Here is a 22,110-nt window from a genome sequence, read left to right on the forward strand (position 1 = left end):
ATACAGTAAAGTCGCGATTCTTGTCAAACAGCCTGTGTTCTGCACGGACAACTATCGCATACCGACACTATTTCTGTATAACTGCGTCTATCGCGCCGACCGGCCGAGAGTACATGCGAAAAGCCGAACGTAGCCAAGGACAGCAAGTAAATACGGATCGACGTAATCGAAAGTACAAAACTTCTTTATCTTTCATTATTTTTTCTATGATACGATGAAAGTTTCGGGCGCAAAGAATGTCCTTCTTTCTCCGTAACGGAGAAACCACATTTTCTTGAAATTGTGCAAGTTTAACGAATTGTCTCAAGGTCAAAACCGTTCGTACAAATATCGCGACTTTACTGTAGTAGTTAATAACAATTTCATTCATAGTTCCGTTAGTCCTCCGGTAGCAATGACTATTCGAAAGTTGTCGGTGCTTCGAATAAAAGAAACGCGTTTTTCTTCAGAGGCAGTTCAATTCTCATGGGACAATTGTTTCAACAGGACATAGACACATCGTCGAATACTTTATCAACATACCTAATCTGGTAAGCCGGGAGGAACATATCGACGCGCTCGAGCTTCTGGGTGCTACCTACATGGATAAAAAGAGAGACATGGTAGGCGCTTTGGAACTTTGGACACGAGCGATGGCCGAAAGGTGTGTAGCATCTTCTAACAACAATCGGTCGCGTCTTACTTGATCGTTTCGATGATCAATTATGAAAACGTTTATACATTTACCTTTTCAGATACCACCCGGATCATCCGCCGATACCGAAACCAACCTCGGAACCCGCGATTGCAGCTTACAACTTTGCTCGAGAGATCTCTAACCCTGAAGTGCTCAGCGAGCTAAACGATCCGGATGAAATACGGATGCAAGCGCTTGTAATTCGTGAACGAATATTGGGGCCGGGTCATCCTGACACTCATTATTGCATTCGCTACAGAGGAGCGGTTTACGCCGATGGTGGACAGTTTAACCGTTGCATTGAACTATGGAATTACGCCTTAGACGTACAGCAAAGCGTTTTGGACCCGTTGGATCCATTGACTCAAACTTCGCTTAGCAACTTCAACGATCTTTTCAATTTCATGTTACGACGACAGAGCGATACGGAGCGTAAAGCTGCTCCATTGGTTTCGAGGGAGGAGATCCTTAGAGTGTTCAAGAAAGCTGTAAGTCTCTCATATAAAAGTATGCGACAGAGTTCAGTAACAAATTCTGTATCAGATGGTCTATATAAAGTGTCGCATTTGTTACGCAGGTGATGGAAGTGAAGCTAGGAAAGAAAATGTTGAACAAAGGTTGCGAAATCACCTTACAGTTTAACAAAGTTCTCGTGATCGCTTTGCATCTGGCGTGTCTATCGACGCTTGATCTTCCCGAAGAGGGTTCTGACGAATACACCGCTCTGCACGAAGCGATCTACGAATTAGTTCGAATAAAATTTGTAAGTGCGACCAACCGTACAATTGGGAGCATAACTGATCACACACAGTTTAAATCAGAATAACTTTTTTATGAATCCACCAAACGACTTCAATTTCTCTGTAAGGCTAGAAGAATTAGTTTAGTAAATGACGTCTAATGAATATGTTGTAAAAATGCATTTGCAGTGAAAAACAATAGTAAAAATTGATTTTTACAACTTTTTTTAGCTTAGGCAATTGATACAAATTTTCTACCTGATTGGCAACCAATTAGATTGAAATAGAAAGTGATTTTCTATCTTAATATGTTCAATGGGTCGAAAATAATATAACAGTGTTTTAAAATTCTTCTAATATTTTCACTGTCTTAAATTGCACTTATTCATTCTTGCCATAAATACATAAAATCTAGTCTAGTGATCAGTTACACTCCTAACTGTATTTCGTTTATCTAAACGAAAGTTAGTCGAAGTTTTTCATTGCATCTCGAGGCTCATGGTGTTTTTTCTTCAGGTTCCTCACGTGCTGCACGTGATTTGTAGCGGCCAAGGCACATCCATCGGTAAATATACGAGTTCCAAGTTTCCATCGACGAATCTAGCGAAAGCTCTGATAAAAGTTGGCGCCGATGTGAACGCGAAAGATAACGAAGGAAACACACCGTTGCATTTTGCTGCTCAGTCGCACATCCTGCTATGGCGGCAAGATCTAGTTATCACTCTCCTCGAGGCAGGTGCTCACATCGACGCCGTTAACAACGACGGTGAATCGTTCGAAACGTTGACACGCGACAAACGCCTCTACCATTCTGTCAAGCCGATAAAGTACATTACGCTCGCCTGTCTGGCAGCCAGAATAGTCAGAAGAACGCATAGGCTAAATGAAGTTCCGAAGCATCTCCGATCGTTCGTTCAAATGCATTAATGGTGTTTAGCTAATGCACGCGACACCGAGGGATGTCTCGAATGTTGTTTTTCAAATGCCGCGAAAGAATTGAATTTGTTTACTAAAGACGAAAGAATCGCTGACAAAGTTTTTGCATCCTTTCGAATAGTGAACCTACGCTAGAAGTAAGTTTCTGAATGGGAAAGTGTGAAACCTGCCCCCCCCCCAACCCCTTCCCCCTGAGAGACCTGACATTACTATACATGTGATAATACAATTAAAAACAGTGCACTTAATATAGAAACGTGCTCCTAGAAACGTCTCCTTCGATATTCGGGTTTTCAATTGCTGAGTATCGTCGAGGTACATGAATCGCGTGAGTCGGTTTTTGCAGGAACTTATCAAAGCAAAAGAAAAACACGGTAATCTTGTATAAGAAATTTCAGATACTCTTGTTACAAGCGACTTTTCTAAAGGCACAGAAATATATAAGAAATATTCTCGTGCACACATTCGATACACGGTGATAAATCAGCGAAGGATATTGAAATCTTTGAAACAGAGAATCTAGGAGATAACTTACTGGGATCGATTTTAATGACTTAGAAATATCGATCAATGTGATTTTATTATTGTATACTTGGCTGAGACCAGCCATCACCCTTATACATAAACCCCGGACGAGCCATAATTATACACATCACGTTGATACTATTTAGTCATAACATGAATGTGTATTTTAAATCGGAGAAAGTTGTGTAATTGTGGAGAAACAAAAATCAATTTTATTTTCACCGTTGAATAAAGAAATAAAAAAGGGTTAAGATCGCGTGACACAGAAATTTTTTCCGTGTAGAACGATTTAGCCTGAAATATGAATTATGATTGTCTCGTCGAGAAATCATTCTAGTTTTTTATTTTCTTAAAGCTGTTTATTATTTCGACAGATTCGGAGTTCATTTGTGAACTTTTCAGTGACATCGATCCTTAAGTTTAATTTTATTCGAAATGTGATAAACATATATACATATATATTACATATAACACACACATACACACACACACACATATACACACGGTATTAGATTATACTTATTATACAGAATTATACTTATACATAAGAATCCTCGTAAGCAAAGTGTTTAAGTAAGGTGCTTTTTTTGAAAACGGTTATACACTTGCACTCGAGAATAAATAGCACGATTATAAGACAGATCGTAAGTGAGGAAGGGAGAATATAGAATTTCATTGATCATTTGTTCAGTTTAGTAATTTTATACTTCTTGGAAAAGTTCACATTTCATAATCGCATTAACGTATACATTATACACCCTTTTACGTACGATAGTTTTACATGAACCCTAGAATCCTCTGCAAAAAAAGTATCTTACGTTTAAATCCACTCAGTTTATTAACTGTTTTGTAATGTAAAGACTGTGAAAATACAGGTGTGATTAATAATATACCGATACGTTTATTTATTTTTATTTACTCTTAGTAGTATTAGTCAGAGTTTGTCAGACGGGCCAGGGATACCGGCATTTCCGGCAGGAACGGTCGGGCTTCGGGACCAGGAGGACTAGGAGGAGAACCTTCTTATCTGACCACGTTTGATATTGTAACTTTTTCGTGAAAAATAAAGAATATTAGTTACAACAGTTAATGTGTTCTTTTTGCCTCACACCGTACATGAAATTTTCGGCCGTCTAACGTGTCGTTGAGCTGTACTACTGAATTTCGTGCCACCACTTTCAATATCATATTCTCCTAATACAAGTTCCATTTTTTCGACATTTTTCGTCCGTCTGACTTGTCGTTGAGTTGTACTACTGAATTTTCGAAAATTTTCGGCCGTCTGACTTGTCGTCGGCTTATACTACTGAATTTTCGAAAATTCAGTAGTACAACTCAACGACAAGCCGGACGGTCGAAAATTGGCGAAAATTTTCGAAATCTTGAAAAATGGAACTTTGTATTAGAAGAACATGATAGCGGAGGAGGTGGCACGATAATGTTAGTGGAAATAAAGAAAGATGTGTGTGTGTGCTTTGTTATAACATTCTCTTTATTTATTCATTGTAGATTGATACATAAAATGTTTGAATCATACGTGTACATAAATTTATTCTAAGTATTTATAACAAGAATGTCGACTGGCTCAGATAGACTGATCTTTGGAGTTGCAACCTCGTGTAGGTCATCAGCTGATCGTTTCATTTCGATAGAGTGTGCTGTCGGCATATTCCAGAGAGTCGGTAATGCAGAACTGTAGACAGAAAAATGCATTGCATGCAACATCTATACTAATCTTAAGTCTATGCTGAAGATTACACATGTAGATATATGGCGCGTATATTTAAACGGTAGAAATGACGTATCACATTTATAATTTTTGCATTGAATATTTATCACTATCCGTTTTTGAAATAAATAAAAATTAAAACCATGTACATATGTAAAATACAAAGAACAAGTTCACCTATCTTCTACGCTGCATAAATCATATGTGTTTCATCGAGCTTGTCATTGTTTACCAGTAAAACGGTAGACTCGGTTAGAACTGTGAAAAATCTGTAATTAGTATTTACGAATTGTAACATATTGATATAAATTTCCGAATACTAATACTAATTACGTTGCATCTGTTGAACATGCATCGACTTGCAGTTAAAACTACAAATTAAATCAAGTTTTATCGGAATTCGGAACACAGTGCAGTGTCAAGTAGTTTATAAAATAAGGGCGATGGCAATAATGCTTGGTTTAATAGTAGTAGTCGCTGCCGTATTAATCTCTAGCTTATTTGCGAGATATTATTTTTGTCGCGGACATACAAAAAGTGTCAATAACAAACACGTTGTTGTGAGTAATGAAAATCTAACCTAGAAACTAACCTTTGAAAACAAGCTAACAAAATTTTAAGCAAAGTACTTACCGATCGAATGAAATACTATCATTGCTAACGTTGTTGAAATTTTGTACGCTTAGAAATTTCCTATTTTCTGCATATTTAATTGCGTATTAATTTTTCTAGGTAACGGGTGGTTCCAGCGGAATTGGAAAATGTGTGGCAATTACCGCTGCCAAGCATGGGGCACATGTTACAATAATTGCAAGAGACGTTCAAAAATTAGAGGCTGCAAGGAACGAAATAATACATGCTTGCAAAAATAAGGACACGCAGAAAATTGAATATTTATCTCTGGATATCGGCGAAGACTACGAAGCGGTTGAGAAGGCTTTGAGTGATTTAGAAAGAACTATGGGTCCGATATACATGTTAGTAAACTGTGCTGGCACTGCTATTTGTGGGAAAATCGAGGACACAACAGCGGCAGACTTGAAGAAAATGATACACATTAATTTTCTCGGATCGTATTATTGCACCAAGGCTGTTGTCCAAAGGATGAAAGCTACTCAGGATGGAATTATTGTCTTAACTTCTTCCCAAGCTGCACTCTTAGGTATAGACTTAACCATTATTACTAGACTGCCTATTATGCCCAATAAAAATTGTCTGCTTCCTTTCTTTCCAGGTATATTTGGCTATTCGGCTTACTGTAGTACAAAATTTGCTCTCCGAGGTCTGGCCGAGAGCATATCTATGGAACTTACGCCATACAATATCTCTGTGACTCTCTGTCTACCTCCAGACACAGATACTCCAGGTTTTGCAGTAGAAGAGTTAACAAAACCTCTCGAAACAAAGCTCATATCGGAAACTAGTTCTCTAGTGAGTCCCGATGTAGTAGCCAATAAACTTTTCAAAGATGCGTTGGTTAGTAAACGAAAAGCTATATTCTGGGTATCGTACAGGGTCTGTTCGGAAAGTAATGCAACCACATTTTTCAAAAAAAATCTATCAAACATATGGGTACAAACCTTTAAATTTCTTCAAAGTAGGATCCTTGGGCGTCGACACATTTTTTCCAGCGCGATTTCCATGCTTCGTATGCTCCCTTGGAGGGGGCCCAAAAGGGCAGCCCTACGAGTATAGACGGCACCAAGCGCACTATTTCCCTAACTGCAGTTGTATAAATGCACTTAATTAGATATTTATCAGATTTTTTGAATGTGTGCCCGTCAAGCACATTGCGCCCGAACTCGGCGGCCCAGATATTGCGCCCGACGGAAGGTTTAATAGATTTTTTTTAAAAAATGTGGTCGCATTGCTTTCCGGACGGACCCTGTATATCGATTTATTTGGCAAACCTTCATAAAATTGAATATTTTCAGGCTGGAAAGTTCTTCTCTACAGTTGGCGTGGAGGGTTTTATGTTAACAACCTTGTGTTCCGGTATGTCGCCGGTAGGCTCGCTCATAGAATTAATTGTACAGTCATCGCTGATGGGTTTCTTCCGTTTTATAAGTGCCTTCTACCTGATCCATTTCAAAAAGATCATTCAGAATTGTATAAAAACGCGGGACAAGAACAAGAAATCCGAATAGAACGGAAAAGGAAACTACAACATGTTTTATACACCAGTCGTTTGAAATATACCATTTTACCGATAAGATGTAAATTAAGAAATCGTTTAAGTGAATATTTAAGTGAATCCTTTTTAATATGGTTAATAAACGTTTTCAAATAAAGGATACGTGTATTAAATTCGGGTCCCATTTTTGAAAACCGTGTCGGAGAAATCTGTGTCGGTGATTTCCATGGGACCATGGGACTATGGGACCCATTAAATTCATGGTAACCGGAAAGGGATTGGGAGAAAAAGCGACGATCAGCGTCGGGCGTCGCGTAGGAAAAAGGACACGTTGGAAACTTAACGGTTTGGCTTACTTTTATTTAGTATCCCGTAAGTTCATAGTATAATGTTCTTCATTAAGCTTTATGGTTCTTACACACATAGAACGAGACATAGTTCACCTCGTCCATGTTGTCACGATACTTTGAAAAACGGAAACGCTGAGAAATGTGTGTGTAATGTGTATTTCGAGATGGACGATGTTGCCTCATGGGTAATAACGCTCGCATCTAGCATCCTCTGATGCAGAAAATAAGTTCGGCGTCGATGTCGGTTGGTCCGAGATGGGTTTTTTTTTTGTTAATGTTTTTGGCTGTTTCACGAAAAAGTCCCATAATACAGCATCGGTCTATATGCCCAATGGAGGTTCGGCGTCCAGATTGCAAAACCGAGGCTGAACATATATGTAGAGAAAATGGCGAATAACGAAGATGTGTTTCTCGAAATTGCAAATCCGTAATGATCAGTTTAACATTGATTTATTATCTCTCTCTCACTCTCTCACTTTCTCTCTCTCTCTTCGATCCTGTCGTTTGTTCGCTCATCCTTTCTAACTCGCATAAACACTGCACCCACGCGTTCCCATTTCCGTTCGTTTCGACAACCGCGCTCTCGTCCATACTCCATACAATTGTTGTTTCTAGGGGCGTCACCTCGCAGATTCGTTAAAGTCTAATCCCCTCGACCCCTAAAGCGTTCGAGGCGTGCAGCCGGGAATCTGCGAGACAAGGCTTGTTCCGAGGGATATTTCTTTTCATTATTTTCATCGAGTGTCCTCGGTCTGTAAATTTACGTTAGCTTGAAATCGATGTTCGCTTATTCGGGCGCTCGACAAACACATGTACAAATAAATTTCCTCTCCGTCCACTCCTCTAAGTTTCCGACTCGCCGTCGCTTTCAATCGAGATTGTACGCTGCTTGTTAATTAATTGTCACCCAGCTTCGTCGAACGTTCGAACCGGCGAACGACGCTCGTTAACGTTTTAGTTAGACCCATTTAGCTATACGCATGAGAACGGTCGTTATGGGAGATCTCTCGGAAACTGAAATGTGCTTCGACAGATTGGTTTCCCCCATCGTGTCGCGATCGAGACCCCGGATTCTCGGACGCGTCATCGAGATCCACGGGGTCTCGATATCGGCTCGTTTTATCGTGCGATACGAACAGCGCTTCGAATTACGAGCGATCGATGAATGTTCTCCGCCGTCCCGAGTGTTTCGATCGACCACTGTGTACCCCTTTATTCGCTTCTAACCCTCCACAGCTAAATGTTCTGTTCTGGTTACGAACTATATACGCGAAATATATACGATCACCAAGATTCGAACGAATTTACAGAAAATATATCGACGCGAATCGAACGGTGACAGGGTAAAATCGATAACGTTCGACGAACGAAACGAACAGAAGTATACAATCACGTCAGAAGGATTCATCTAAGGTACATACTTGGTTTTGTTTTCTTAAAAGTTATCTATACTTACAAGGCGTTCCGATATCGTCGCAAATAAGTACCCTATGATGCCTTCCATGGCCGACAGCAGTGCTAAGCGGTAGAGGGTTAAAATCACTATAATCGCATCTCCGTGGTATCAACGCTACTCTCAGCCAACAATGCCCCTGGCTGATCGGTTCATACCGCAACAGTATACAACTTCTCTTCGACAGAGTTTACGTGCTCTCCCGTGAGATCGTTTCGCATAACCCAGGGCTCCAGTATTTTCGAAGGTAAGCCCCCCGCTATGGGCCAAACCTAAGAAATCTGCGTCAAAATCAAAGAACTTTCGATAGAAATGAGATACAGCGATGAAATTTTTTTTTAATGAAAGCTGAAACTTTGCAGAATATGGGATAATTATGGAGATCGTGGTACGAACGTTTTTTAACCTTGAAAGAATTCGTTAGACTTGCACAATTTCAAGAAAATTGTGGTTTTTCCAATACCACGCGTGGAAAAAATTGTTTTTTAACGCGCGACACATCATTTCCCGTAGATTTTTTCACGCTGATCTCAAATCTGGTTTCAAAATTTATCTACGACCTCAGGATTTTGCGAGAAATCGATTTCTGTGAACACAACTTATGAAATCATTTTTTCGTTGAAGTGATTTGGTAACCCATTAGTTTGAAGGAATATTGCATTCTCATATATAAAACACATTGAAAATAATCATAACGAAGTATTTGAACGTTTGCTTAAAATCAGCGTGGAAAAATCTGCGGGAAATGAAGTGTCGCACGTTAAAAAAAATGTTTTTCCGCGCGTGGTATTGGAAAAACCATAATTTTCTTGAAATTGTGCAAGTTTAACGAATTCTTTCAAGGTTAAGAAACGTTCGTACCACAATCTCCATAGTTATCCCATATTCTGCAAAGTTTCAGCTTTCATTAAAAAAAAACTTCATCGCCCTATCTCATTTCTATCGAAAGTTCTTTGATTTTGACACAGATTTCGTCGGTTTGGCCCATATAGTGCGCCCCCTCGACCCGGCTGCGCGTTTCGCTTCCGGTCCTAGTTCTCGAGCCAGTTCAGGCGTGTACCTAGTAGCGCGTTACAACTAGTTGGGCCTTGGGCAAAGTAGAATTTCGGGGCACCAACTGCATAACTCTATGAGAAAAACGTAGAATTTGGATCTTGGATCATGGTTTCTGTTCGGGGCCCCCTTTTACTTGAGGCCCCGGGCATTTGCCCAAGTTACCTATAGGGTAATGCGCCACTGCGTGTACCATAGGCACTATTCGTGACGCCTAGGAGAACCAGGACCGCCACGGGAAGCGAGACGCGCGGCCGGGTCGAGGGACCGTCGCGAGTAAATAATTCCGAGCCCTGACATAACCGGTAAACTCGATCGTCAGCTTCCGCGCACGGCTGACCGCGCGAAACACAATATCTGTGCTAGGTATCTGCACACGAAACGTCTGATTTTCAAGAGTCAAATTCCATAATAGCCTACCAGCGTCTCCCACCATTCGAACTTGTGAAGGAAACAAGCTAAATAGAAGTAAAAAGTGGGAGAACCGGCAAACCCCCACAGAGTTGGGCATTAATCAATATTGAAATGTTAATCATGATTGGTTGATTAATGTGTACGATTAAAAAAAGAAATCGTCGAAAAATCGGCGATTGATTCAATCGATTGATTTAATCGTCAATCGTTGATTAAAAAAGGGAATCGTCGAAAAAGAAACATAAAAGCACGTAAACAGAATTTGTATTACGGACCAAATGACAATACACCTAAACTCAGTTTACATTTTTTTCATGATGTTTCATATTGAATAGTTTAATTTTTAAAAAATGGCTTTTGAGGGGACATTTCAATGTTAGTTTATTTATTTCACGATGTTTTATATTGAATAGCTTAATTAAAAATTTTCAGTATTTATACAGTTCTGATTACGTATGTCATTTCGAAATTTCAGCAGTTAATCAGTAATCAATTATCCGATTGACGATTAATAAGTATTTAATCGTTAACCACAATTTTAACGACTAAACGAGAAGATTCATTGTTAATTGCGATTAACGATTCAAGTAGAAATTTAGTCGTCAATCGTTGATTAAATTTTTGCCCAACTCTGGACTGGACCCCCATGGGGGTCGCACAGCGATGGCGGGGAAGAAGTATCCCGGCTTTGCAATGGATCAGTGTTTCCCAAAGTGTGGTACGCGTACCCCTGGGGATACAGGAAAAGTTTGAAGGGGCTACGCACTGATTCTAGTGCAGCGGGATCTACTTTTGTGTACAAGGATGTACACGCCTGCTACTTCACCAGATATCGAAACTTTGCTAAACACTGCAATAGATAATGAATTTTTTGGTTGTTCTCCGTTCCGAAGATGTCTCCATTGTCGACTTCGATTCGGACGTTTCGTATGCACAACCTAATCTAATATTTCCGACGTACTTATCGATACAATTGAATCGATGGTGTCGCTTCTCGTTCCGTCCCCGGTAGAATCACATATCCTCTCTGTCTTTACATATTTATCTACTATCGAAAAAACTAGCTCGAGTATCTACGCGTAAGAGCACATCGACGAACTGTCAGGACGGTCAATCATCACACGAAAAAGGATCTTCTTTCGATGTTCGCGTACCGCGACTCTCGGGAACAGGCGCGCGTTGTGTCGCTGGGGCGGATTTTAACCTACGTCGATTCGTTCGTGTCGTCGAGGAGCAAATCACAGCGGAGGTGCGGAAAAATTGATTGTTTGTTACGCCTCGATGATACTTGCTGCTCGGCCCGCGCGGATTCGATTGTTCGAGGCTGTCTTGCGACACCGGAGAACATTTTCTCGGCTCTGTTTCACGTCGTTAAATCCGAGACATCATTGGAGACGAGCGGTAAGGATCATAGAGGCGGCGTTTGTCCGACGGCGCGGGAATAATAGAATCCCCGGAGCAAGGGAGAAGTTGCTAATTGCAAGGAGAGTCAGTGGTTCTCGATCGTAGTTTCTTACCGCCGGCTACGCAACGGCCGATAGAATCGAATCACGACGAAGTTCGCGTATAAAATAAGAAAACGCCGCTTCGAACGACGAAGAACCACTGACGTGGATGTATATTCATCGACGCAAGTTCGTTCGAAGTAACACACGCACGCACGCACGCACGCACATACGCGCCCGATCATACAAACACGCATACAGAGACAGACGACGAAACGAAAGTCTCGCGGACGCTAAGAATATGCTTGAAAATGAAGATCCGCCCCGCGAGCTATCGACGAAAAAACCGAGGATACATACACAAGTACGTACACAAGCCTGCACAGGCGGGCAACACTATGAACTGAAAACTCCGCGACACTTAAGAGCTACTATAGACAATGGTACAAAAATTCAATGCTGTCTACAACGTTAGTATACCTTAGACGATGTTTTTTTTTATTTAATTCCACCATCGTAATCGTCGTGTCGTAATCATCATATCGCCAACATCGTCGACATCGTCGTCGTGGTTTTATAATCGTCTCACACACCCGCCACACCGGTCTCGGTCGTTAGCCACCGTCTTTCACGTGTCCCCTCTTTGTTAGTTCGGTTGTAATAAAGGAGGCGACGAGGACAAGCGCGGGAGTTACAACTTTCTTCTTCCGCCTCGCGGGGGTGGCGTCGGAGAATAAAGGGCCGCGAGCCTTAATTGCGGTCGCGAGGCGAGCCCTATCGTTGGCCCTTTCTCTTTATTTATCTCTTTTCTCCATTTTTTTTTTGTCTCTCGCCACGAGTGGCCTCGCGAGGCGCTCCACGAAGAAAGGGAAGAAACGGTACAAGAAAGATTGTCCTCGGTCGCCTCTTTCTATTTTAAAGTGCTTCATTCGACCAACGCTTCGCCGGCGTCAGTCCAACGAACAACCCCACCCCCTCTCTTTTCATCTAATTCCTCTTAACCCCCTCGCGCGTGTACGTGTTCCCTTTCTCGCCTTGTTCTTTCGCTCTCGCTTGTGTTTCACCTCTTCGCTCGCTTTTGTCTGACGCATATACACGCGCGGAGAGATATATAGTCATTGCTCCGCTGCCCGCGGACATCACGTATACGCGTGTACGTTCACACCTGGTTATTATGTCAGACAATATATCCCTTCATTTATATCCGTTAGTTCTTACGCTAGGCGTTAATTAGTGTTACATCTAGTCGCGTGTGGCCGGCCCGTGCTACCCAGGGATGCAAGCTGCGAGCAGCTTCGCGTCCCTTTCTCTTGCCTCGTTGCACCGCCGTGCCAGAAAAAGCATGCACGCCGGTGCTGCTCCCTCGGCCACCTCGTCCCTTCTTTCTTTTTTCTTCCTTTTCACTATTGCGCGCTGCCTACGTTTAGTCTTTCTCCGATTTTATTCCGCAACTCTTTCGCCAACTCCCCTGCTGCGCTCGCCTTCCCGCGGCCGAACGAAAATGGCTACGCGACGCTTATGCTAAAAACGGGTCCTGTTGAAACGCTGGGTGTCGGCGAACGTATTCCGCTTGATTAGTATTCGTTATTTGTGTCGCAGGGTTGGGCACGTTTTCTTTGAAATAAGATAAACGATCATCTGAAACCATTAATTATTCTCAATGCTTTATTATTCGTGTTTTACAAACAAATTATTTGGCTGTTCAAGTAAACCAACGTATGATGCTTTCGAATGGCATGCAGCCAAATTATATTATTTGTCAAATTGATTTCGATCAGCGCTCGGATTTACTTACTCGCGACGACCGAGTTCCGAAGGCTACGCTCCACAGTGGTCCGGAGACCTTGTTTTCGTGGCCAAAATTCAATGTTTCAACTTTAATACATTGAAAAACAGTTTTTTCCTATAAAGTGACAACCCTTTAAAGCTCCCAAATCCAAAATATTATTCATTTTAGATGATTCTGCGATGAGATACAGCGTTCTAAAGACAAAGTCACAGAAAATTCAAAGTAAAATATAAAACGTTTTAGATTTCAATCACCGAATATCAGAATATAGATTTTAATGATGGTTTTACATATGTTAGTAAGCGCATTTCAAATATTTAATCCACTTTTAAGCATTCTTTAGTCCATACACGAATAGTGTACTGGTCGCGAGCAAGTAAATCCGAGCGGTGATTTCGATAATGCCCAAGCCTGACGCCGCTGTTCGCCGGTGAAGCAAACTTGTGAAACAGAAGACAAGGGAAACGATTGTCGAGGAGGGAGAAAGCGCGGATTCTCGTGGACACCGATTGAGACTCGGGGGGAGTGAAAAAGAATGGAGAAAGGTGGGACGAGAGATCACACAAAACGAGCCTCAGACTTTCTCAGTGGCCGGCATTGTCGGCGTTGAAACAACCCCGGAGTCGGTTAGCACGGGCGGCCAGACCCATTCGAATGCGTTTACGATCCGAGAAATTACACAGTAACGTTATTTATTTATTTTTTTGTTTGTTTGTTTGTTTCTTTAGTGTAACACGTACGGCATATCGTTAATTTAACGTTACGTTATTTATATACTATGTATTTACAATCACATGAATCGTAGATATTCTAACGTATCGTTCGGTCTCTCTCGTACAGCTAGTCTTCTTCTCCCGCTCCTACTACTTCGCCCCTTACCCCTCTGTTCCCTCTCTCTCTCACTCTTTCCTCTCTATTTCTTTCACTTTCTTCGCGGTTACTCACAGTCTTTCATCACGATTTACGTCCATGCACTCGCCCGGCGAAAACATTTCTCTAACTCTAAACCCACTGTATTCCCGTGACGTTTGTTGCGCCGCTCGTGCTCTCTCTCTCTCTCTCTCTCTCTCTCTTTCACACACGCATACACACACGCGCGCGCTCTTTCTCTCTCTTTCGCCTGTCTCGCATTCTCGTTTCCCGGGAGAGAGCCGAGCTGAAACTTGTTCAATACTTCAACACCGTTGTGCAACGTATTCGCGCGAGCGTACACACATATACATATATATATATTTATCTGCTCGTTTGTATATATATATATATTTATATATATAATATTATAAAAAACAGTATCCCCTAACGCTTGCGAGAAGAAAGCAAATTCACGGAACGCCTCAGGCTAGGCGGCCCGAAAAAGCTGTCCGTCCGTACACGTTTATACAGCCGAACATGCACAACGTTAATTAACGGTCTGGGTCACTGTGTCGCCACGGCGACTTCTAGCTCTCGCTCTATCACCCGTGACAGCCAACCGGCCGTTCCGCTACCATTGTTTACCTATCGATCGATAAAATTTGAAAGACAACACGCACGGCGTAGGCGAGAACCTGCAAAGTGTAGAGAATTATCAGTGGAAAGGATACGTTATCTCTTTTATTCAGAATTTTACATGGAAAAAGAAAGAGTCGTCCATACCAAACCATCCGAGACAACTGCGATTGTAATTATCGATTACAAATATTTTCATATTCCTCGAATAAAGTTGGACCGAGCGCACAGAAGACGGTCCCCTCTCTCTCACTCTCTCTCACTCTCTCTCTCTTGCGATAAATGGTAAAAGGAGGGGAAATTGAAGGATCATTTTGGTCGTTCGTTCTTTCTCTTTTTATTCAGTTTTGTGTGTTGTCTCATTTCTCTTCGATCGTTATCCACATTTCAGCTGGGATCAGAGTCGCCAGATCGAGACTCGTCTCCCATTTTGTCTGGCGACTCTACTGTTCAGTGAAAGAGTGTAAATTAGCAGGACGGGAACGGGGCGAGAAGGGCATTAAGGACGCTCCGCCCGATCCCCACTTTTTGACTTTTTGACGTAGCTCCTGCCGTTTGTAGGCGTAGGAACAGATATTACTACTAGGCATTTCTATTATGACAATTTGTAAATAACTAATAACGTGGCCAGTTATTCTTCGGTCACAAATAAATACAAGGTGGCGCAAAATAATGTGTGTCTGGTTTGAATTCTTTATAATTTTTTTATTTCAACATTTTTTCAATTTTCTTTCAGAATTTTGTAAACAAGGCTTCTAGAATTTAATATGGAAAGATACACAACAGAGATACTGCAAGAGAAACAATGTCTTTGTTACGAGACGTCTTCGGCCAACGCATTATTTCGCGCTTAACCGCTCCCGACTGTTTTCTTTGGGCGTATTTGAAAGAGCGAGTGTACGTCAATAAGCCAGCGATCATTTCCCAACTGAAAACCAATATTCGCAATGAAATCCGTGCAATAACACCTGAAGTTTTGCGAAAAGTCATGGAAAATGTGTTAGAAAGAGCACGAATGTGTCAAGCAGAAAATGGCCGCCATTTGCGAGATGTAATCTTTCACGTCTAGTTCAATAAAATTCCTCTTCTGTACACTATATTTTTTTCCAATATTTATTTATTTCACTCTAAAATTAAAAAAGTTATAAACAATTCAAACCATCCTGTACTTATTTTCTCATTATACCTTATCCAAAAGAAGTCGAATAATAATCGGATAATATGTTCAAAAGTGCCCTTGAGCCGAATTATATCGACGATGGGTCATTCGATAGGGCATCAAGAAAATATGTACATACTGAGTAAAATTTCAGCCCTGTATCTCGATCGGGAGGGTAGTTATGGAGTAAAATAGAGAAACCAGTTCTTGGCCTATTTTTCCTAGTTAATGATGTTTAAAAATTCTGAGAAAAATCTGACACATATCAAGGACCCAAATACATATTCCGCAATTGGTTTCAGATTTTTAAATTGAAAATCCTGCTTGTAAAAAATCAAAAACCTCAAAAAAATCGAAAAATTGCAGATTTCACTTGGAAGTTCTACAGTGATAACATTTATATTTTTACAGTACCGATATATTGTTATAGTTATTGGTGCGCCGTAGTTAGAAAAAATAAAAACCGACTTTTTCCACGTCTTTTCCGCGAAGAACTAACAAGGGAACATATTCAGATGCGAAAATCCGATTTCGATGAAACGTATGGGAGTTTATAGTTCAAAACAAAATAAACAAAAAACTTTTGTTAAAATTTTCTTGCGCGACTACATTTCCCATTGAAAAACACACAATTTTTTAAAAAATTCAAATTTTTTCGACCTCTGGTTTCCGAGATATCTCAGAAAATATGGTTTTGACCCCCAACTTTGAGGGCTGTTTTCACCCCTTCAAAGTGGATGGTTGCCGATAAAAAAAAACACGTGACAAATATTTTTCAAAGAACTATAAACTCCCATAAGTTTCATCAAAATCGGATTTTCGCATCTGAATATGTTCCCTTGTAAGTTAACCTTACCATTTTTACGTTTTATTTATTCTGTAAGTCTATTGGGCATTGATAAACCTTGCACATTTTACAGAAGTAATTAAAAGATGAAATTAACTTGACAGTTAGCTAAACTGTTGTGGAACACTCAGGTGTTCCTTGCATCCCTCTTGCCCCGTTCCCGTCCCGTTAGTTTACACTCTTTCACTGGACAGTAGGATGTAGGACTACGACGTTCGAAATGAAAAAGAAAGTACTTCGGTGCACCGCATATCACTTCCGTTCGCCCATTGTGCCCGATAATTCCATGCTCGCGTTAATTATATCCTTCCCACTACGACCATCTCGTATTTAGTGAGTTTATCGATCGATATTGGAAGCTCGATTATTAGGAAGTTTCTCGGATCGAAGAGACTTTTGATTTCGAGTTTCGAAAAGGTGTTCAGAATTTGAACGATACTCTGCGAATATGAATACATATCTCGGTTGTTCCCGTCGTGTGCTCGCTGATTCGTGGTAATCGCACCCTCCTGACCCATTCCGTTGTGAATTCTAACACGCATGCACGGACATATAAGACTTTTAGTTGGCTCGTGTCTATGCTCAATACGCTTCGGATACCAAAATCTCCGTCGCCGTGGATCGTCGCGAGTTGTTTCACGGTACGCGTCGTTCCGTCTGCTTCCTTTTTTGTGTTTGCTTCTTCTTTCATCGAAAAACAACGAAGGCAGTGTCAATGTAATAGGCAGTGTTCACGTGTAACATAGGCGGCAGCGGCGCGACCGCCACGAAGTGTTAACGAGGTTTCGTGGTACGCGAGATCTTCGGTGGATCGTCACGCCGCGACTTCCGGTTCAGTTTACTTCGGCAGAACGTTCAGGGACTGCGAGCAACACTGGATATGGAGGGGGTCGACCTCGTCGTCTGATATGAACGAGAATTATCGGGGACGGTGCGTCCTCGGGGATTAAACTTACGATAAAAGGGTGTCGTCGCCGAGTCATCGTTTAAACCTTCGAATTCCTTATTATTTTCACCGGCGCGACGCCGAACGGCAGCTCTTAGATAGTCTTTTTCAATATTCGTTCGACCCGGAGAGTGCCGATACGGAGGAAAACGATTTTCCATAAATAAAAGTTCTGCGTTCACGTATCAGCCGTCAGCGTACACAGGCACGCGCGTTATTTTTATCGCTGCGAACGGCGCAGTTTGCGATACGCCTCGCCTCGGAGCGATATCATTTTAGGGAGAGAAACGAAGAAAGATTTTCGCTAGCTAATTCAGTCGGAGGTGTGATACGCTCGTTGAAAACAGTAGCTTCTAATTAGTCACGTTTTTAACGTAAACACATCAATAAAAATACAGACAGGTGATCTTTTCAAGATACCCGGATCGTTAAGCGTATTCTTCAACTCATCGAACGGACGCGTAACCGTGTTCCCCAAGAAGTGTGAACTGATACATTCGGATTGGAAAGACTTCGGTTAGTCGAGATCGACAAACTGAACCGCTCGAGAACTGTCGTCTGTCGAGCTCGCAGTCGTCGACTTCCTGCAGTGGAAAGGAAAGTACTGTCCGTCCAACGATAGTTGGCACAGAGAAACTGGTAGGTACCACGTGGTATCCCTACTCCGCGTTACGCGTCCTCCGCGATTGGCCGAATCGCTCGACGAAGACAGCAAACGCCGAGCTCCTATCGCGACTCCAAGAGTGGAGTCCGCAGCCGAGCGTCAGGAGTGGGGGGTCTCGCAGATCCCGCAACTCTCGTTGGACGGACAGTAGAGGAAACCGAGGAAAACTGTTTCGAGCGCGTAACTCGTGCGCGGAGTCGCCAGATTAAGTTCCCCACTCTATCGTTCCCCTTCTACGACGTTATTCCGCTATGTTTCTCCGCCCGGTCACGTGACGCGTTGGAATGCCACGTGACCAGAGTCCGGCAGGGAGAGGGAAACCGTTTTCCCCTGATCTGGCGACTCTGCTGGCGCGTGCGACCGTTTCGACGGACCGTCGAATCGTTGACGATCGTCGAGACGTTTGTCGACTTGCTCGGGACGATCCCGGGACGCTCGCGGTAAGACGGTCGAGCATAGACACGTTTTTTTTCGCTAATCGTTTCCTATTCGAATATAATTAATCACATCGCCTCGAAAAAATTCATCGAACAAGTCTCAATTCTGCGGAGCGGCGCGGACGAAGTTCTGTCAGCATTTAGCGATCTCCTTCTCGCGATATCCCCATTTCTTATTTCTTATTAGTCTCCTCGCGCTTCGATTCGTACAGCCAACCGGAATCACGCCGACGACGCGCGGGTGTCTCGTCGAGCGAATCTCGACGCGGAAAGAAACTATACGAAACCCTCGCGGTGTCCTCGACAGAATCCCGCGATCGATCTCTCTCGGAGACTTCTCGTCACTGGTTTGGCTTCCTGCCGGGGGGTGGGGAAAGACACGAAGATCGCGGAACACCTTCCGACAATGATGAACAACGAATATAAGCCGGGGATCCCGTTTCAGTGTGACTCCGGGACCGATTCTCCGCGACGACAGCTCCGGATGAACATGTACGATGATCGTCGAATCGCCGCGAAGTTTCTTAAAAGCGATCGATCTCGATCGACGAAGATACAAAAACGATCTGTAATTTTCACGGAACGATCGGTGGGGCCTCGTTTCACGTGCGTCTCTATAAAAAATCCTCGTTCCCAACACGTTTTCCGGAGCAGCGTTCGCGCGAGCTTCGTGTCGTCCGCCCGATTCAACAGGAATCCCCCTCCCGCGAGATAAATTAACCCCTAATTACTAACGGCCGGATCGATCACATTGTCTCGTTTCTCTTCTATACCTTTGAGTCCCCGTTCCCGGGGTAGCCAGCGTCGTCGGGACGCCGACGACCTGTGTCGAACAGAACGGTTCGTTGTAAAGATTTCGCAAGTGCTCGAAACATGGTCGGGCAACGAAGACGACGTTTCTCGGCGCTCGCGATCACCGCGTACGACCCGTCGAGACGGGACAGCCGATGATTCTCTCTCTCTCTCTCTCTTTCTCTCGACCTCGCACCTCGCAAAAGGAAAACGTTAATCGCTGACCGAAAGGAACCATTAGACCACCCTCGTGCGCTTATTTATCTGACGCCGCCGCGTATTCTTCCCGCGGTTTCCCTTGCTGATCGTCCTCGTTCTTTTGCCCGTTCACGAAATCGATTCCTGAGAAAGCCCCGCGCACACGTGCTCCCCGTCTCTTCCTCGGCCGGAGTGTTCTTCGAGGCGCTTCCCGGGTCTCGTAGCAGGAGATAATCGATCATCTTGCGACACACCATGCTCCCTCTCATTCCTGATTATCGTTCCGGCGCGAAGTACGACGGGTTCTTCGGGTAAGAGAGGACCACGAGGATCAGAAGAGCGACCAGGGGGAACAGCCGGCTACCGTGACTCAGATACAGCGTCACGACGCCCGCCAGCCACCACAACGTTGGACAACCACCCGGCGCCGAATTCATCCCTCTCTGAATCGCGGCTGGATGCTCACCTGCGGTACATAAATTCATTTTACCTGGTGGTACATTATATTACGAACGAGCGCTAGCCGTATTCCGCGATTTCTGTCTGCTGGCGAATTTCATTTAATATCGGCAGCCGCGGTCTACGCTCTGTCTCTCTCTCACTCTCTCTCGATGGTCTTGTAGATTGTGCGAGAGTTTTGCTTCTAATAGATTTTAACCGCTGCGCCGCGCCACTTCGAACGGTTCTGCACGCAACTGTTGAAAACTGTTACGCCGGCTGGGTTACTCAACTATTGGACCGGCTACAGTCTGTGTAAAAGGTATACTCGTACACTATGCGATGATTCAATTAGATTGCAGTTTTAAATTGCACCCGGTCATTTATTATTACTAGACTGCGGATCTTTATGCATTTATAGTAAAATTGAGTAGATGAAATCAGGGACCATAACTGTTATAACTAAAAAGAAAAAGAGTCGTGGAATAACAAGTATTTTATCGACTAAAATCGTATTGGCTACGAATAAGGATTTAATGTGTTTAATGTACTAATTTAATTTTAATGTAATTAATTTAATGTAACAGAACATTTTTTCTCTTGTTGGTAAATGTTATCGTGTTGAGAGAAATTAATTTCGATCACTTATAACAGTTATCAATGAGAAAAATTTATTTGGATCACTCATAACAGTTATCGATGAGATAAATTTATTTCGATCGCTCATAATAGTTATCAATGAGAGAAATTTATTTGGATCGTTCATAACAGTTTTTCGATAAGATAAATTTATTTCGATCGCTCATAACAGCTATTGATGAAGGAAATTTGTAATAGTTATTATTAAATAGTACTTCTAGTTAGATAGACAATCAATTATTTCATAAAGCTTTTATTCGCAAAATTAATTGCTACAATCAAAATTTAATGTGACAAACAAACAGATTGATATCTGTTATGAGTGATCGAAATGAACTTCTTTCATCGATAACTTTTATGAGCGATCGAAATGAACTTCTCTCATCGATAACTGCTTTGAGCAACTCAAACAGTTTTTCTTCATCAATAACAGTTATCGAGGAGGAGAACAGTTATAGTGTCCAAAAAATTGGACATTTTTTTATGTTATTTGTAACCAAAAAGTATAAAAATCGATATTTTTTAATCATTTTGTTCTTTGAACTTTTTTCTTTATATTTTGTGTACATTATCTTAAATTCAATAATAATCAACTTTTTGTTAATGGTTTTTATCGTAGAAAATGTTAGAATGAAACTGTTACTTTTGGCTTCTCCTTTATCCAAATCGTTAAGGGAAGAAATAACATTCAGTTTGGTTTCCATTTCTTGCAATCGATGCAGAGAATTTTGATTTTCCATAAAGATCCGCAGTCTAATTATTACAAATGCATAAAATCCGCTGTCAACCGATCGAATACTACTGTACTGCGCATTAAACATTCAAGGTAAATAACCGACTTGTTTGGTTAAGGATTCATTGTTGAACTGTTAAAAATAAAGCGGTTCATGAATTCGACGTTTCTTTGTTCGCGAAAAAACCGTGACGTGGAAAACCAGTTATTGTGAACTATGCGTTATGGATAGGTATACGCTGTCGCGGACATTTTTGTAGCCCTTTTTTATCACCAACAATTCGTCCATACATCATTTTGATATACCTCTAATGGTTTGGGCAGCGTATGCAATAAAAGGCGCTCGTATGGCAGTTTTTCTCCGACCCTCTTCATTTTTACCGTCGCTCCTCGTTCCCTCGATAAGTTCGCGTGACAATTCGTATAAAAATAATTTTATCTTTTTTCCTAGTAGGGACCAGTGTCGCCAGATTGACAAAATCGAGAGGAATACAATTTAACCCCTCTCTGATGACTTCTATGTGA

At 42.1% G+C, this 22,110-nt stretch overlaps 4 protein-coding genes across 7 annotated transcripts in view; 3 read left to right on the top strand and 1 right to left on the bottom strand.

Moving 5' to 3' along the window:
* LOC143212795 (protein fem-1 homolog CG6966) overlaps positions 1-3,767 on the top strand; it is a 33,127-nt gene extending 29,360 nt beyond the window's left edge. For all 3 annotated transcript variants that reach the window (XM_076431963.1, XM_076431964.1, XM_076431966.1), the window contains exons 5-8: positions 487-643; positions 735-1,164; positions 1,254-1,439; positions 1,933-3,767. In XM_076431963.1, the coding sequence (XP_076288078.1) occupies positions 487-643; positions 735-1,164; positions 1,254-1,439; positions 1,933-2,343 (1,184 nt within the window). In that variant the 3' untranslated portion in view covers positions 2,344-3,767. The remainder of the gene's footprint in view (positions 1-486; positions 644-734; positions 1,165-1,253; positions 1,440-1,932) is intronic.
* The window catches only part of Unc-13 (unc-13), a 697,844-nt gene that overhangs the window by 58,664 nt on the left and 617,070 nt on the right, over positions 1-22,110 (top strand). The window lies entirely within an intron of this gene.
* Positions 4,671-6,897, top strand: Kdsr (3-ketodihydrosphingosine reductase). Its single transcript, XM_076431967.1, has 4 exons — positions 4,671-5,166; positions 5,339-5,768; positions 5,841-6,082; positions 6,541-6,897. The coding sequence occupies exons 1-4, from the start codon at positions 5,050-5,052 to the stop codon at positions 6,751-6,753; spliced, it is 1,002 nt and encodes a 333-aa protein (XP_076288082.1). The 5' UTR covers positions 4,671-5,049; the 3' UTR covers positions 6,754-6,897.
* Positions 7,080-22,110, bottom strand: part of LOC143212797 (zwei Ig domain protein zig-8) — a 43,862-nt gene continuing 28,831 nt past the window's right edge. For both annotated transcript variants that reach the window (XM_076431968.1, XM_076431969.1), the window contains exon 5: positions 7,080-20,241. In XM_076431968.1, coding sequence (XP_076288083.1) covers positions 20,051-20,241 — 191 coding nt within the window. In that variant the 3' untranslated portion in view covers positions 7,080-20,050. The remainder of the gene's footprint in view (positions 20,242-22,110) is intronic.

This window comes from Lasioglossum baleicum, chromosome 10 (genome assembly GCF_051020765.1).
Source record: "Lasioglossum baleicum chromosome 10, iyLasBale1, whole genome shotgun sequence".
NCBI lineage: Eukaryota > Metazoa > Arthropoda > Insecta > Hymenoptera > Halictidae > Lasioglossum > Lasioglossum baleicum.